Consider the following 16,026-nt stretch of genomic DNA (forward strand, 5'->3'; position numbering starts at 1 on the left):
GCTGCGGAGGAGGTTTCCTGTCGGACGGGGGAGAGAGAGGGGGGAGACGGACAGCCTGTGAGCCCTCATCGTATCCAGGACACCGCAGCGCCTTCCACACGCATCTCCAAGCCGAAGCTCCGGAGAGAATCCAGCTGTCAGTCCCGCTGCGCCCCGCAAGGACCGTTCGCAGGTTTAAGGCTCCAGCAAAGGGCTTCTGGAAGCAGAAGGTCCGGTGAGTAGTGGAAGGATCGCTCCCTAAACGTCACGGACGTTTATTCTGATGTCAGATTCTCTGTTCTGATTTATTTCTTACCTGATTTGCGCATTGGATGTTTTGGACAAAAGGAGTTTTAAAGAAGCGTTAAAAAGAAAGATTTTTAAAAAAAATGAGTAATAACTAACCTGTTGTCGATGTTTGTGCTCAATGTAAGTGATTATGTTTTGAATATAATGAGGATAAAGGGTTCAGATATATTAATAAAGTCATAATAAACCACAATATATAGCCTAAAAGTCACACTCATTGATTTTCAGACGTAGAAATTTCCTTCCTCATCCTATTTTTGCTCACTCAGGGCAAAGAACATAAGACACTATTTGTCTTTGTGGATTAAAAGTGATGAATTAATGTGTAGCCAAAGATTAAACACTTCATTAGCTCATATATAAAAAATGAGGGATATTGGAATGTCTCACAAACCATTTTCAACAATAGGTGTTTGATTCTAATCAACCTTACCGAAAGGATAACCGGTCAAATTAATCATTGATTCACCGGATTATTAATTCTAATCATTCATCATGCAAATTATTTTCTGTTTCCAGTCTCTGAAATGTGAAGTTGATTGGTTTTATTGTCTAGCACAACTTCCTTTCAACATATTCTTTAAGTATTTAATGTTTAACGTTGTGTTTGGATGTTGCTGAGGAGCGGTTTCCTTAAAGGAACAGTTCACCCATCTCCTGTGTGTCCAGGTCTACAAACAATCATGGAGCTTCATAAACAAGTAACCTTTAAACATTCTCTTAAATAACTCAAGAAAATGATGAGTCATAAAATGAAAAGTCCTACAGTTCTAAACTGATTTGAAAAGACATTACTGTACTTACACCATTACATTACACAACTTAACATTGACACAAGGTTGGGTGGATGATGACTTAATTTTTGTTTTTGGGTGAACAGTTCCTTTAAAATCATTCATTCTGTACTCTTTCATGGCTAAACACTGATTATCATCTGTAAAAAAGAAGAAACAATTATCGCTTATACACTTAGGTATCAACGGTTCAGGAATTTGTTATAACTTATCAATGAGATCCAGTGCTTAGCATTAAAGTATTACTTTCCTTTATTATATAAACGAGTATATTTGGATTCCAACCATTTCTTGGACAAAACAAGCAATGTCAATCCCCCTGGATTCTAGAAACGTGTAATGTTGTTTTGATTGATAGAAACAGCATTACCGTTGGGAATTACTTGCTTCATCTCTACAGTAATTAACAGTAAATGACTGCTGCCAGCCTAGACAGAGGTGAACACTCCCGGACTAACGCCACCCAAGAAAGTTGCTCAATTCTGGGCGTTTGGTGTAGTGACTGTTTGTATTTCAGATCAGACATGCTGACTGTATGTCTTTCAACTCTCTGACATCATCCCTTTGACTTCTCCACTGTTCAGCGTGGTGCATTCAAGGCCGTGGTTAACTTTCCTATCTGTTGGGGCAGAGGTGTTTCAACAGGTCCAACCCCCTCTCTGTCTTTTTGCCCCGTAAATAAACCAAATAAACATCTTCTCTGCACATAACACAGGATGTTTTCAGCTCATTTAAAAATGTTGAGTTAGCAGAGGGAAATGATAAGGCTTCTGTTAATGGAGATCTCAGGAAAAGCTTTTAATCATACAGGCAAGGCTAAAAAAAGATATATTTCAACATGTCATTAGAACAGAAAATACATATTTGCGTCATTGTCACATTTTGAGTTAAGGGTGTGACTAAATGACAGGATTTGATTTTTTTTCTGCTAATCACTTTCACTGGAGTGTTACCTTGAGAACTACATACTTTTAATAAAGAGGTGTAAACTGAACACAGTCACAACATTCAGTAAAAGAATTTTGTACATTTTCAATGTTTTATTAAAATTAGCTACTTTGAAGTATCTCCCTTTCTCTGTTAATTGTCACCGATAACCATCAGGTAGACATATTTCCACAAGGAAGGAAGAAACAACAGTTAATTATTTAATAGAGCAGATTAAATGAGTCTTAAGAGTCTTCAGGTAGATTATATGATTGGAGGACAATCACAAAATCATTTAGCGACATCAGCATAGAATGAAATCCAGACACTGGTGGTGGTGGCTGATGACTCTGCTGAAACTTATATAAACATGCGAAAATCTGTGTGGCCTTCAGAATAACCAGAGCCTAATGATATCCTTCTAAACATCCCAGATCCAGCTGTTATCTGTTATCTGCTGTGATCGATGGCTGCAAACCAAACCACTGAACAAGATGTTGCATCATTAGCTGTGTGAACTCAGTCTGTTCTCTGTATTTGCATCACGGAACAAGATTTCGCTCAGAAATGTCTTGCAAACGTTAACGTTCGGTATCATTTCTCCTTACTCTGACTTGTTTCCAGAAAAGTTGCTCAACAAACTGCCGTAATGACTAATTCTGTCTGTCGTGGGGTTTTTTCCCTTCTAGGGAAAAAGGAAGATGCTGCTGGCCGTGGTAATCGTCCAGCTGCTCTTGGCTCCGGCGCTCACGGTAAACTCCCTGAGGAAAACATAAACACAGAAAACAGTTAAAGCTGCATGCTAAATGTCGCGTCGCAACCTGAGACGTCCATCGGTTGCTGAACTAATTTCTCATTTCATTCATATGACTTTGAAAAGTTCAGTCTTGTCATTCGAAACAGTTTTCTGTTGTGAGGCTGGGGTTATCATTTGATGTGAACCACTCTCTTATGTCCAGCTGCCCAGTGTGGATCACTGGGAATCCTGGGGTCCGTATGGAGAATGCAGTCGCAGCTGCGGCAGCGGCGTGACCGTGAGCACCAGACGCTGTATTACCCACAGGTATGCTTCCCTATGAATACTTAATACACCTACATGAACATGCTTGTGCCTATTTACACGTGTGTGAACACAGTGTTTCCTTTCCCCTCGTATGAATAAAGCTGTGAGCTTCACAGACACGGAGTATCCTGATTTTGAAAGAATGCCTTGAAGTCGCAAAGGCGTGGGCTTGTTTTCCCCTCAGCACAGACTGCAGGGAGAAACCCTTTCACATTAATACTCTACTTTTTTCTGGGTGTTGCCTCTTTGCTGCTGTCGAGGATTAGATGAAGATAGGTAGAGGAAATTCCTCTTCCTGGAAGAAGAGAGTATACCTTAAGGCAGGAGTGTGTTTAAAAAATGTAACATCTTCATCATTAGTAGTTTAGGAATGGTGAACAAAAATGTGACTCCCTATAAGAATTCCAGATTATTATTAATATCATCTAGATATCATATCTTACTCTATCTTTCGTCTAGGGACGGATCTTGATCTTGATGACTTTTTCACTTTCTTCAACATTACGAAAGAAATCTTTTTTTTTCCATTGTCAAAAAACAAATCAAAATAGCAATAGTGTCTTAAAGTAATACAGAAAATTACTGTACACTATTAATAAAATTTGCATCGTATAAATAAATCTGTTTGTAAATGAATGAATCTCTTTAGCTTCTCAATGTGTGCTTGTGTAATGGGGTTACAGGAGTTTGGTTTGATGTAAAGACTTAAACATCAAGAATGCTGGTTTAATATTCAAAAACTAAAACATGTTTTAAAGCTGATCTCAGTGGTGATGGAGGAGAAGTACAAAGCTGGCCTACCAGGGAGATGAAGTCCTCCACAAACATGTCCGTACACTTTCCTGCCTCACCTTGTTTGACATTTGTTGTGTTTGAGTTCGGTCAAAACTGTTGGAAAATCTGTCACTTTAAAAGTTTGCACAAACAGGGGTTGCTGATGTTTGACACGCTTCTGTGATGATTCTTGCTACACAATGCCCGTCACCGACATGTTGGTACAGTGAGCCGTTCTGTTTCCTCGTCGGCTGAATGAAGGATGGATTGTTGCATCTTGTCTGCCAGCTTTTCCCGGATCACGCCTTCAAACGCTGTCATTAGACAGCTGTCGACTGGTTTTGCGCTTTACAGGAATTCTGTTCATCAGTCATTTCAATCGCATATTTCTTGACTTCCATCCAAATAGTTCATACAATTCACATTTGAGCAATTCATAGCCTGTAATCATTTTTATCCTGAGTGATCAGTTATTTTCAGTAAACACCCTTTTCACCTGTCACTCATTGTTCGTCTTGATGCCCGTAATGTTTATTTTACCCTCCCAGGTAAACGGTGAAAGCCAGATTTTGTCGCTGAGTGTTTGGACATGTTTTGGCATCGGTTTTGCTGCTCTGACAGACGCATCTTATTTTTAACGCTGGAGGGCAGTTTCTTTTCCGAGGAAGTGATTTAATCATGACTTATCAGACAGCCAGGACGTATAAAGGCTGGAACAATCTGCTCACCGACGTGTGTGTGCGCTTACGTTTGAGTTTTAAGGTCAACGACGATGATGTCAAGGCTTCGGCTTCTTTTCTAAAGGCACAGATTAAAGATGAACGTCTTGATGTCATTTAATGAAGCCTGTTATTTCTCCACTTGCTAACAGACTGAATTGTGTTTGAGTTGTTTCTGTGTCTCAACACAGTTTAAATGACATCATAAAAGGAGGTTTTCAAACCATAACCGATAAAAACACATGCTTGTGTGACAGGGACTAGTTTGCCTGCCACAAAAACTTCTCAACATGAGAACACTTGCCCCATAAATCAGTATTCTAATCGTAATTTTTAAATATCCTGTTGACTGTAGCTGGTCTTTACTTCTTTATTGCATTGGGAAAAATAGACACAGATATACTATTGTCGTTTTATATATGGAATACTGGAAAAAGAGAAAAATGATAATAAATACCAATCTAATAGTTTATTACTGTATAATAAAAACCTCCACCATTGTGGTTTTGAATAGTCCTTGATGGATTTCCATGTTGGTCCTGATCTGGATCAGTTCATGGGGAGGTGGGCCATTGATCCGGAAAATTGAGCAGATGTGTGTTTGTTCAACCTTAGTGGAGGTGTGTGCTCTGCAAAGTACCATTCACATTTCAAACCGATCTCTCATTTTTAAACAGGACAGATGGAGGACACAACTGCGTCGGATCGGAGAAGTCTTACCGCTCCTGCAACATCCAGGTGAACAAACATCTGACAGCTTCTATGATGATTCTCCAATAAAACGCTCTGTAAAATTGATTATCACATATGTGGGATGATATGCATGTATGCTTTGTTTTTAACCTGTAGTCATTTGGCTTCTTGACTGTCTCTCGTATTTCCGTGCAGGACTGTCCTGAAGGATCCAAGGATTTCCGAGAGGAGCAGTGCTCCCAGTTTGATGGGACTGACTTCCAGGGGAAGCTCTACAAGTGGCTCCCGTATTACGGAGGTAAAAAAACAAAGCAAAAATCCAGCTAGAGGGCATCCAGTGTGGAAAAGAACTATCTCTTATCCCAGCTCTTATCCTCATATACATTCCGATAGCGGAGAACCCCTGTGAGCTGAATTGCATGCCAAGAGGAGAGAACTTTTTCTACCGTCACCGGACCGCCGTGGCTGATGGGACACCCTGCCACCCTGGAAGGAGGGACATTTGCGTGGGTGGCGTTTGCAAGGTAAGATTTATTTATGCACTTTTTGGTCATTTCTCTGATCAAAACTGACATCTTCTGCATTTGTTTGTTGATAAAAAATATTTTGAAGAAAATGTTTTTTATGCACTAGTTAGGTATATTCAGATGTAAAAATGTCACAAATGCACATTACATCTAAACAGTAGTTCTAAATGTGATCTTTATGTTTAGAGGAGCACATTTTACCCAGCATACTTTACCATTGAAGGAAGTTTATTGCACAGGATTCAGGATTTTTGCACCTTTTATGTCATTATTCTATTCTATTATATACATTATTCTTTATGTTTGTAATTGTGTTCAATCAGTAGTTCTTTTTAACATGACTGGTATTAACGGTACTGGGATCTGCCCTCTGCCCTGCCGGCGGCCGCTGAGGTAATAGAGGATGACAGGGTTAGTCTACCAGTTAATGAAACCACACACAGCCTCACCTCATTAATGAGAGTGGACACGGTCAAAGGATTACTTTGATTCATCCTGTTATGATGTCAAACATTTCTTCTTCTCTTCCTGAAACACCTTCTCTGTTTAACCTCCGTCATCACGTCTTTATCACTTCCTGTCTTTTACACCTTGTTAAAGCTAAAAAAACCCAAAAAACTGCCACCAACTTTTTTTACTCTCTGAATATTTCTCTTCTTTTTCCCTGTGCAGCGTCTGGGTTGTGACAACATGTTGGAGTCTCCACAGCAGGAAGACCCATGCCTGCAGTGTGGGGGTAACGGACAGTCCTGCACCCAGGTCAAGAACAGCTTCTCTTTACGCAACCTGCCGACTGGTAAGCCGCACATTTTTCAACCCAACAACACACAACCTGAGCCAAATTCCCTCTAAATCACTAAAATATGGGAACGATGACATTAAAGATGTCTAACGTTCATCTCAGGCTACAACCAGATGTTCATCATCCCCGTTGGAGCCACTACCATCAGCATCAGGGAGACAGTGGCTTCACGCAACTACCTGGGTGAGCGTTGGACTCTTAAGAGAACCAAAAAATAATTAGGACCACTCACTGCTTTTTTTTTTTTAATGTAATCTCTACATCTCAACTGTGTTCAATCAGCTATTAAGAACCTGCGTGGTGAATACTACCTCAATGGCCACTGGGTAATTGAGTTTTCCAGAGCAACACCCATTGCTGGAACAATGCTGTACTACCAGCGAGGAGCTGAGGGTGACAACATCCCTGAAACCATCATCGGCCGCGGCCCCACCACCGAGCCGCTTGTTGTTGAGGTGAGATTGATCTTATATATAGGGATCATACCTTTATGTTCTTCATGTGACCACAAACCTCCTTCTGAAACAGCTATAATAACTCCTACTGCTTGAATAGAAGCACTTTTGCCGACTATATTCTGCCTTTGGTATCAGTAAACTCTGATACTGTGTGAATCAAAACTTTCATGGTCTTGATTAAATGAGCAGTGCCATATTAAGTCTGTCCTGCAGGTGGCACTAGACTAAGGGTCATTGGGTCGTGAAAGTCAAGGGATTTCATAAATATTACCATATATTGTTGTGTGTCCATCTATTTCCTCCTGCCTAATCCTGAACTGAGTCCTGTTGATGGAGTTTTTCAGTGAATTCTGGGTCATCATTAAAACCAAAGGACCAGGAATCTGGAGCGGAAGTCTCAGACAGACTGGGATCACGTTCAGTGAATCCACTTAGCCTTTGTAAACAGTTTTCCATCTTTATGTTTATCTTGTCCTCTCAGCTCATCAGCCAGGAACCAAACCAAGGAGTGGAATATGAATATTATCTTCCAGTGGGACGCTCCAGAGAGGGCTACTTCTGGAGCTTTGGATCCTGGTCTTCCTGCAGCAAGGAATGTGGATTAGGTCAGACTCTTAGAAAAATTACAAATGTAGAGAAATCCTTCCTTCAGGAAAATAAAACATGTTTTCCTCTCCCTCCGTAAGGCTACCAGTCTCGTCTGGCGTTCTGCACCATCGATAATGAGTCCTACCCTGACTATCTCTGTGCGTCTCTGCCGAGGCCACAAACCAATCGGACATGCAACCCCCATCCGTGCCCAGAGATCCGCAGGTAAATCACATTTCATTGGTAAAATATAATGAAGTTACAGTTTGTCAGAACGGGTTGGAATAAACGTCAATCTGAGTTCAGCAGTACTTTGGTCAAACAGTGGAGAAAATATGAACTCACTTTCAGCGTTTTTGACTGTTGTTGGTTGTTGTGACTGTCTGGAAGGATGGCCTACCTGTATCCACCACAGTTGTGGAGATCCTCAGAAAGAGCCAGAGCCTGTGTACTCAGGTAACCCAGGATCTGGGGCTGTAGTCACTTTGTAGGAAGCTGGAAACATGGGGGGGGCGCGGGGGGAATTAGATCACCTCTTTTTCTGGTTCCTGATTTCCTCATCGCACATCACATCCTTCACAATCATTCCAGGGAAACAATTTTAGCTGCAGATGAATTAATTCAAATGTTTCGTCACAAACCGTCCACGCTCAGATGCGTTTCACTCTAGCATCTGTTAGCATCTGTGTTTAGCGTCAATCCCACAGTTCCCACACGTAGGGTGAGAACGAAGGTGCGCCGCAACAGTCCAGCTCAGAGATCTCATTTCAACCTTTTAACGATCCTCGTTCGTCTCGGACAACACCCTTTCTCCGGGGAGACCTCGCTGTGATTTGATGCCAGATTTTCCATCAAAGACCCCCCCCCCCTGCCACAACCTGTGGCCCCTGATCTGATGCCTGAGCTGGGCTGCTGCGCAGCGGCTGTAGCAACCTGTTAGTCTTCCTGTCTTTGTCTATTAGTAGCGTAGCTGGTGTGTTGTGAGGTGTTCATGGGTTAAAGGTCGTCCTGCAGCGGGCGTTGGGGATTGTGTTCATCTCAATGGGACACAGCAGCGGCGGTGTCGTAGTAAAGAGCCGGGGCTTCGGTCGTTGACTCTCTGGTATTTCCTGCTTCTTTTCTTTGATGCTGCTGCTGCTCAGAAACTTGAGATGTTTATGAAGCTCGAGTGACGCCAGCCGCGCCCTCATTATCCCGCAATTGAAAGAGATATAGCGCCAGAGACGTGTGCGCTGAAGCTGGAGCAGATAAAACGTTCACGGGCCAATTGTTTAATTTGTTTATATTTAAAAATCTGCTTCCAGTAATCAGTGTCTATCTAAATCAACCAGGAAGTGACAAAAACTTTGTGTCTCTCAGCAGATGGACTTTCCCACTCCATTTACACCTGGAATCAAAATATCTGTATTATAAATGGATTTGTGTTACATCTGGTTTTCATATATCAAATCACACATTTAATATTTAATACTTTTTATACCTATGTAACATCCCATAATAGGTAGAGCACAATTCCTGACTTCTACTTCCTGTCCCCACGCCTTCACGCTCCGTTCCCCAGCTGGAGAACCGGTGAGTGGAATACCTGCTCGGTTTCCTGCGGCGGGGGTTCTCAGGTGCGCAGAGTGGACTGCGTTTCCCACGATGCCTCAGGCCCCCGTGTGGTGGAGGATGCCGTTTGTGCCGCCTCTGCCGCCGCTCCGCCGTCTCTGCAGACCTGCAACATGCACCGGTGTGCGGAGTATCGGGCGAGCAGATGGAGCGCGGTGAGTGAACCGACAGATTCACTTCAGACGGATTCAACCTGGAGGAAGAAGAGCAGAAGAGAAAGACGAGCCTCTGCTGCTGTGTTTGCAGTGCTCGGTGACCTGCGGCTCAGGCGAGCAGACCAGAGAGGTCACCTGTATCGGCTCAGGAGGAATGAGGCTGGAGGAAACGTCCTGTAGCACTCTGCTCCGCCCATCTGCAGTCCAACCCTGTCGGATGGCGGCCTGCCCGAGACAGATCGGCTGGCAGGTCGGGGAGTGGGGGCAGGTGAGAGAACACAGCAACGCTTCGGTTTTCTCGCTTTTTGGTCGAAAATAGTTTTGATATAATTGCGCTCTCTCCTTTTCCCAGTGTTCTCGGAGCTGTGGCTCCGGCTCCCGGGATCGACAGGTGATCTGCTCGGACCCAGAGAGAAACCTGTACCCCGTGGATTATTGTAACACCCACCCCAGACCCTCCACGATGGAGCGCTGCAACACTCAGCCCTGTCACAGATCGCAGCGTGAGCGTAGTTCAGATGAATGAATGATGGATGATTTTTTTATCAGAATAAGATTGGAATGAAACTATTTTCAACATCTCCTACTAGCGTAGGTTTTATACCAGCCTGCTGTGGTGCTCGCTAGTAGCTGTGTGAAGTTTGATAGTTTGATAACCGCTTGATATTTCAGGAAACAGGCTGTGAGATCCTAACAATAGGTGCGATCCCACCGTAATCATTGTTTCCCCGCTGTTCCCCCGACTCCCCCCTCCCATCCGCTGACGTAAGTCGTGTCACTTCGTGCCCGTCAGCCCCACCCCCCTCCATCCCCCCACACAGACCTTGTCCCAGCACTAATTATCCAGGCCTGATTGACGTGTTTTCCACAGAATGGATTAAAATATTTTCAAACCACTGAAGTGTGCGAGTCCCGGCGGGGACGTTTCTGGTATGTTCTGGTATTCTGCATCCCAGACCAGTCGGGATCATAAGTTTATGTTCTGTTTATACCGATCACATGTCATCTCAACTGTTCCCTGCTCTGTATTTCCAAAAAAACAAACAGATTTTTTTGTTTGTTCATTTGTGTAATTATGTGTTTTTGTGTGTTATTGTGCTTTAACTTCCCATAAAGACTAAATTCTCCCCTTCGGTTTCATCTCAGCCCACAGGCCCGAGATAGACGCGTCCCAGACCAACACAGTCCACGACCCCCACGGCTCGGCCCCCGCCCTCCACTGCAGCCAGTCCTATTATGGTTGCTGCCCAGACGGACGTACTTCAGCTGGGGGCCCTCAGGGTCTGGGCTGCCCAATGATCCAAGGTCCTAATCCTGTGCAGCCGTCCTGCACTCAGAGCAGGTACCCCGCTCCAACATGTCATTAGCCTCCGGATGAGGTTGGGGTTAGCTTTTATCCGTGCAAACACTCCATCCAGAGATGGTTACCACCCTCAAACTGACCACTAAGTACACAGACACTCGTTTTTGGCTCAAGCTTTGGGTACAAAGTGTTTTATTGTTTGTCCCTTCCTGTTCTGTTTTTCAGTTACGGCTGCTGCCAAGATGGAATGACGGCAGCTCAAGGCCCGAACAGGGAGGGCTGCACGGAGCACGGAGCTCCTGTATCCGCTGTAAGCAAAGACGCATGGAATTCTCAGTGTGGGCGATTTAGTCCAAAAATCTCATAATACTGTCTGTCTAAAGCAACAGCTTAGAAAACAGTTACTAGAATAGAAGTTCAGGAAAAGAAACTCGTAAACGTCGCTGACAAAGAAAAACCATCAACAGCAGCTATAAAGGGAGTTTTATGAGAACAAATACGCCCCGACCCATTTCTGTGGTCTGATCCGTGACATCGTGTTCCCTCAGGTCGATTCTCTTCCCGCTGAGAACGCAGTTCAGTGTCGTACCACCACCTACGGGTGCTGCTACGACCGAACCACCCCCGCAGCAGGACCCAACGGGGAGGGCTGCCCCAACCCGCCCAACCACAGTAAGACGATCAGTTTAAATCATGTTCAAATAGATATTAATCTGTAATGATCAATGAAGATGATTGAAAAAAAAAATTGCTAATAGTTAGAGAATCCGTGTGCGTCTCTGCAGTCGAACGCTCCTTCTGCTCCCTGCCTCGCGCTGCCGGCTCCTGCGACACCTGGAGATCTCGCTACCACTACGACGTCCTCACCTCCAGGTGTAAGCAGTTCTGGTATGGAAGTTGCCATGGCAACAGCAACAACTTCATGACCCTGGAGGAGTGTCAGAGGGCGTGCCAGGCCCCCTCCTTGAGCCACCGGGGCCCGGCGGAGGTCGATCCAGCTCCGGAACCCACTGCTGAGAGAGACCCTACCGCTGGAAGGACCTCCCCCAGACCCAGAGGAGGATCCAGGTCTGGGGGAGCCACCTCTGGGGGGGCGACGCGTGGCGGATCGCGCCAAACGGGGAGGGTCGCTACCACCTACAGGGGCGTGGCTGCTGCCACACACGCTCACAGGGGTAGACTTCACCTCCGTTACCGCCAGCCTCCCCCAGCGACCGCCGCGCAACATGCTGGTCCAGCAGCGAGGTAAGACCCCGGGGGTCCAGCGAGAGCGATGACAAGCTCGCCCCCCACCTTCCACCGCCACTGACGAAACCCTGGTGGGCCGGGACTGAGTGAAATCAGAACGAAGTTACCACAAAATCACCCCCCCCCCGCACACCACCACAAAAATCCAGTTGTTGCTCGATTTGTGGAAATGTACTTTGAGTGTAGTACTGAAGCAAACTTGAAAGTTTTAACCGATGCAGGGTGTTAAACAGCCCCCTGTTGGGTTTTATTTTAAATAATAATCACTGCTTTTGAACTTCAGCGGAATATTTTGTGCATTTTGCTTTATTTCATGCAACATTCTGTGTAAAATCAGTCGACTCTTGTTGTTGTCGCGATGCCGATGTCATCCAAACCTTTGCTTTGTGACGTGTATCACCGCCACGCCACCGCACTTCCAGCAACACACTCTTTCTACGTAGCAGCAGCTTCCATTTAAAACTGTGTACAAGAACCTGATTGGACGCCTCTGTTTTGTGCTTCTGGGACTTTTCACCGTCTTACACCTCTTGTGCTTATTTGTTGCCTCCTGTCACACTGTTTTTGTCATCACCATGTTTGTGTTGTCACCTTGATGTCACTAGATGGAACTAATAAAGGTTCTGCTGTGAAGCTTCACCTCCGGTTGTGTGTGTGTGTGTGTGTGTTGTCACTAAACTCCTGTCTTTCCTCACCTGACGTCTTTGTGGATGTTTGCACAGGGTTCAGCTTCCTTTGGGGTTCACGTTGTTTTGTTTGGTTCGTCTTGTCATGTTTGCTTAAACCTCTGAATCCAGGTTGTGGGCGATCTCTAGTCTTGCTTTGGTGACGGTTAATCAAACACCGCTCGGCGTAAAGTGACGTCTTCATCTCCCTTCCATTTTCAATTCCTGTGTCTTTCCAACTGTTTTTTTTTTTTCTCACTCCGTTACTTCCCTCCGTCCTCCCATCGCCTCCTGCGTCCTCAGTTTGACTCTGGGAGAAGTGAACATCGATAAAAGCGACCCGTCAACGGTGGAAGCTTTGGTCGGCCAGACGGTTGTGCTGCCCTGCAGAGTGAGTCCTCCACCGTCCTCCACAGTCACCGTGGAGTGGAGGAGAGACGGCATCCCGCTTTCTACTGGCAGGTTAGGAGGAACACCTTCTTCAATTATTTAATATGGAAGGCTGTCAGCAGCAGGAAAGGAGTAGGACCTGACCTGTTAGTGTAAAGATCAGGAGTCCATTTTCAAGAAGGTTTTGAAAGTGTAAAGGGAGGAAGTGATGTCTCACACCCTTCATGTTCATTTCTGTGGATGTGATCTTTTTCTTCAGGCACCACCAGCAGCCCAATGGTTCCCTGTTGGTGGGTCCTCTCACCAAGCTGGACTCTGGTTGGTTCTTATGCCTAGCGATGCGGGAACAGCAGCGAGACCACCGCTACATCTACCTGTCCGTCACAGGTAGCAGCAGATCTCCTAATCTCATAGTTTAAGTCAGCTAACTGCTAACTTTTAGCAGGATAAAAGTTAATGTACTTTTTTTTTTTTTTTTTTCATTTTTAAAAGCACGTTTATTCACAAAAAACAAATGACAAAATAATCAAATTCACGTGAAATTCACATTCAAAAGCAATTAATGGTAGGAAAATAATAAACTAAACTAAATATAATTGTAATCATACAAATTTGCTTTTGTGAAGTATGAATCAATTGAAAATTGGTTTGCTGAACGCTCTGATAAAAAAAAAAAAGTTATCCAATGATCCTCACGGCTGTGTCTCACAGAGGGATCTCCAAAGCTGCCCCCCACCTCCCTGCCCGGTGACGGTCCTTTCCCTCGGTGAGAACAAGCCGACGTGACGTCGTCATTTCTGATGTAGGATAAACGTTTGTGCATCACAGAAGTCATCTTTCTGTTGCTGTCATTTCTCCCAGGTTCACCATCGAGCGCTCGGGTTCATCTTTGCTGGAAATTCGATCTGGACAAACTGCCAGGCTTCCGTGTAAGATCGCCCCTCCCTCAGCGCTCCAGTCTGTCCACATTCAGTGGACTAAAGACGGACAGATCCCCACTGACTCCAGGTGAACGCTACAGCTCAATGCTGGAAGAAAAAAAATAATATTTGTACTAGAAAGGAATCTGATCGAGTTTGTAGAATGAAAAGGAGATTGTTGAAGTAAAAATGGTGCTGCTGCTGTGTTGTAGGTACACTCATCGTTCAGATGGAACATTGGTCATCACCTCTCTGACGTCGGAGGATTCAGGTGTTTACACCTGTACAGCCTCCACCCAGCAGCAGCTGGAGCAGAGGCAGCTGCAGCTCCGAGTGCAGAGTGAGCGTTATTGTAGTTCACAGAGTCACCAGCAGAGGGCAGCAAATCGGGGCAGCGTCACCACAGCTCCTCTGACTGGCTGTCCCGAGTAACTGTGTGAATGTCTGAGCCTGTTTTAGTTGAAAAAAATAGTCACTGTGAAGTTTTTTTGGTTTTAAATATTTTGTCCAGCCGACCTGAGGATCACCACAGCTCCCAATAACGTCCAGGTGTCTGAAGGCAGCACGGCTCTGCTCCCCTGTGTGGTTTCAGGAGACAACGTCAGCATCGGCTGGTCCAGGTCGGCAATTCTAGCATCACCGAATCAGGAATCCCATCATACCAAACCCACAAACCACACATTTAAAGTGTTAAAGTGACATATACATTATAAAATAAGACTTTTCCTCATTGTTTTTATTTATTAGATACTCATAAAAGCATATTTTCCTTTCATTAAAATTGAAATGTTCGTAACTCAGAATTCCACTTAGAAATCAAAGAAATACTAAGAACAAACAGACACAAATTTTACATTACAAAAATTTAGCATAAAGTAAAAAGACACTTTTCTTTTCAACGATAGAAATGGTGTCCCGGTGCGTCCGGATGGTCGCAGCATCCTGGTGTCCTCTGATGGCAGCCTGATCCTGAATAACGTGAAGCTGTTGGACGAAGGCACGTACACCTGTAACGCTTACACCGGCATCTACTCCGTCAGCGCCACGGCCGAAGTCAGAGTCACCAAAGACACACAGCACGGTGAGAGGAACAGGTCATTTATGTTTGCGTTGAGGCAGCCAAAATCTCACATGTAAGGAGTAATTTATCAACAAGATCAACCAGATGGGACTAGAACAGAACTCCCATTTGTGTGGGGCAGGCAAACTGTTTCTAAGAGCCACTTGAACTCTCCTCCAGGAGCAGATTTGCCCCTTGAATGCGTGGACCAGCCTGATCTTGCCAACTGTGAGCTGGTAGTGTACGCCCGACTGTGCTCGCACCAGTACTTCACCAGCTTCTGCTGCGCCAGCTGCACCAGGCATTCTCAGAGCAGCGGCCTCGCTCGGCTGGGCTGAAGCAGCAGGTCGGACGGAGACTCAGGAACGGGTGGGGGGAGGAGAGGGCAACCGCTTTTGAAGATGCCATTTTGAAAATTCTCCATTATTGAACTTATGCAGCTGCTAAAACCAACAATTCATGACTGGAAACGGGGCTGATGGCTGTGGATCAGGAGGTGGCAGATTGTACGTGTGAAGCACTGAATAAGACAACATTAAACGGTAGCGTCAAAGTGAAAGGATTCACAAAACCACATCAAATCTACTGAATATCATGAAGTGAAATTGTAACTTTCAATCCGTGCTCCATCTTTAAATAAGTTATTTACTCGTTGGATCTGCTGAATATGTTCTCTGTTTTCTAGAGAATCGGTTGTCATTAAAAGGATTTAACATGTAAATCCTTCCATCTCTGCTGTACGGCTATTTTTGAACTGTGTTTTTACTTTTCTAAAAGGTTTGTCCTTGCGTTGTACATTTTTTGATAATAAAAACAATATTTTGGTAAAAGGTCTTGGTTTTTGGCTGATGTTCCAGTTTTCACCACAAGGGGCGCTCATGATCTCATTTTAAGTACATGAGAGTTAAATGTTTCAAACTAGAAATGAATGAATGAATAAACCCATAATAAAACACTAAAGGATTTTGGTCCAACAGAACCTGGCCTCTACACTCAATCAATTCTGATCCTGAACACTGAAATAGAAGCTGATCATCATAC

The 16,026-nt window shown here is 44.5% G+C and overlaps 1 protein-coding gene across 3 annotated transcripts; it reads left to right on the top strand.

The window, feature by feature from the left end:
* paplna (papilin a, proteoglycan-like sulfated glycoprotein) lies at positions 1-15,809 on the top strand. Of its 3 annotated transcripts, XM_068338722.1 has the most exons (27): positions 1-214; positions 2,699-2,761; positions 2,969-3,072; positions 5,243-5,303; positions 5,454-5,556; positions 5,652-5,782; positions 6,458-6,581; positions 6,690-6,770; positions 6,870-7,042; positions 7,527-7,650; positions 7,732-7,858; positions 9,195-9,399; positions 9,491-9,667; positions 9,752-9,902; positions 10,546-10,741; positions 10,928-11,012; positions 11,251-11,374; positions 11,488-11,947; positions 12,919-13,077; positions 13,265-13,392; positions 13,717-13,771; positions 13,867-14,013; positions 14,138-14,265; positions 14,437-14,545; positions 14,831-15,006; positions 15,166-15,331; positions 15,426-15,809. In XM_068338722.1, the coding sequence occupies exons 2-26, from the start codon at positions 2,711-2,713 to the stop codon at positions 15,321-15,323; spliced, it is 3,537 nt and encodes a 1,178-aa protein (XP_068194823.1). In that variant the 5' UTR covers positions 1-214; positions 2,699-2,710; the 3' UTR covers positions 15,324-15,331; positions 15,426-15,809. The 3 variants fall into 3 exon arrangements, with proteins under 3 accessions (XP_068194823.1, XP_068194824.1, XP_068194822.1); XM_068338723.1 differs by having other exon boundaries at positions 15,172-15,809; XM_068338721.1 differs by having other exon boundaries at positions 2-214; positions 15,166-15,809.
* The last annotated feature ends 217 nt before the right edge of the window (positions 15,810-16,026 follow it).

The sequence above is a fragment of the Antennarius striatus genome, chromosome 17 (genome assembly GCF_040054535.1).
Source record: "Antennarius striatus isolate MH-2024 chromosome 17, ASM4005453v1, whole genome shotgun sequence".
Classification (NCBI taxonomy): Eukaryota; Metazoa; Chordata; class Actinopteri; order Lophiiformes; family Antennariidae; genus Antennarius; species Antennarius striatus.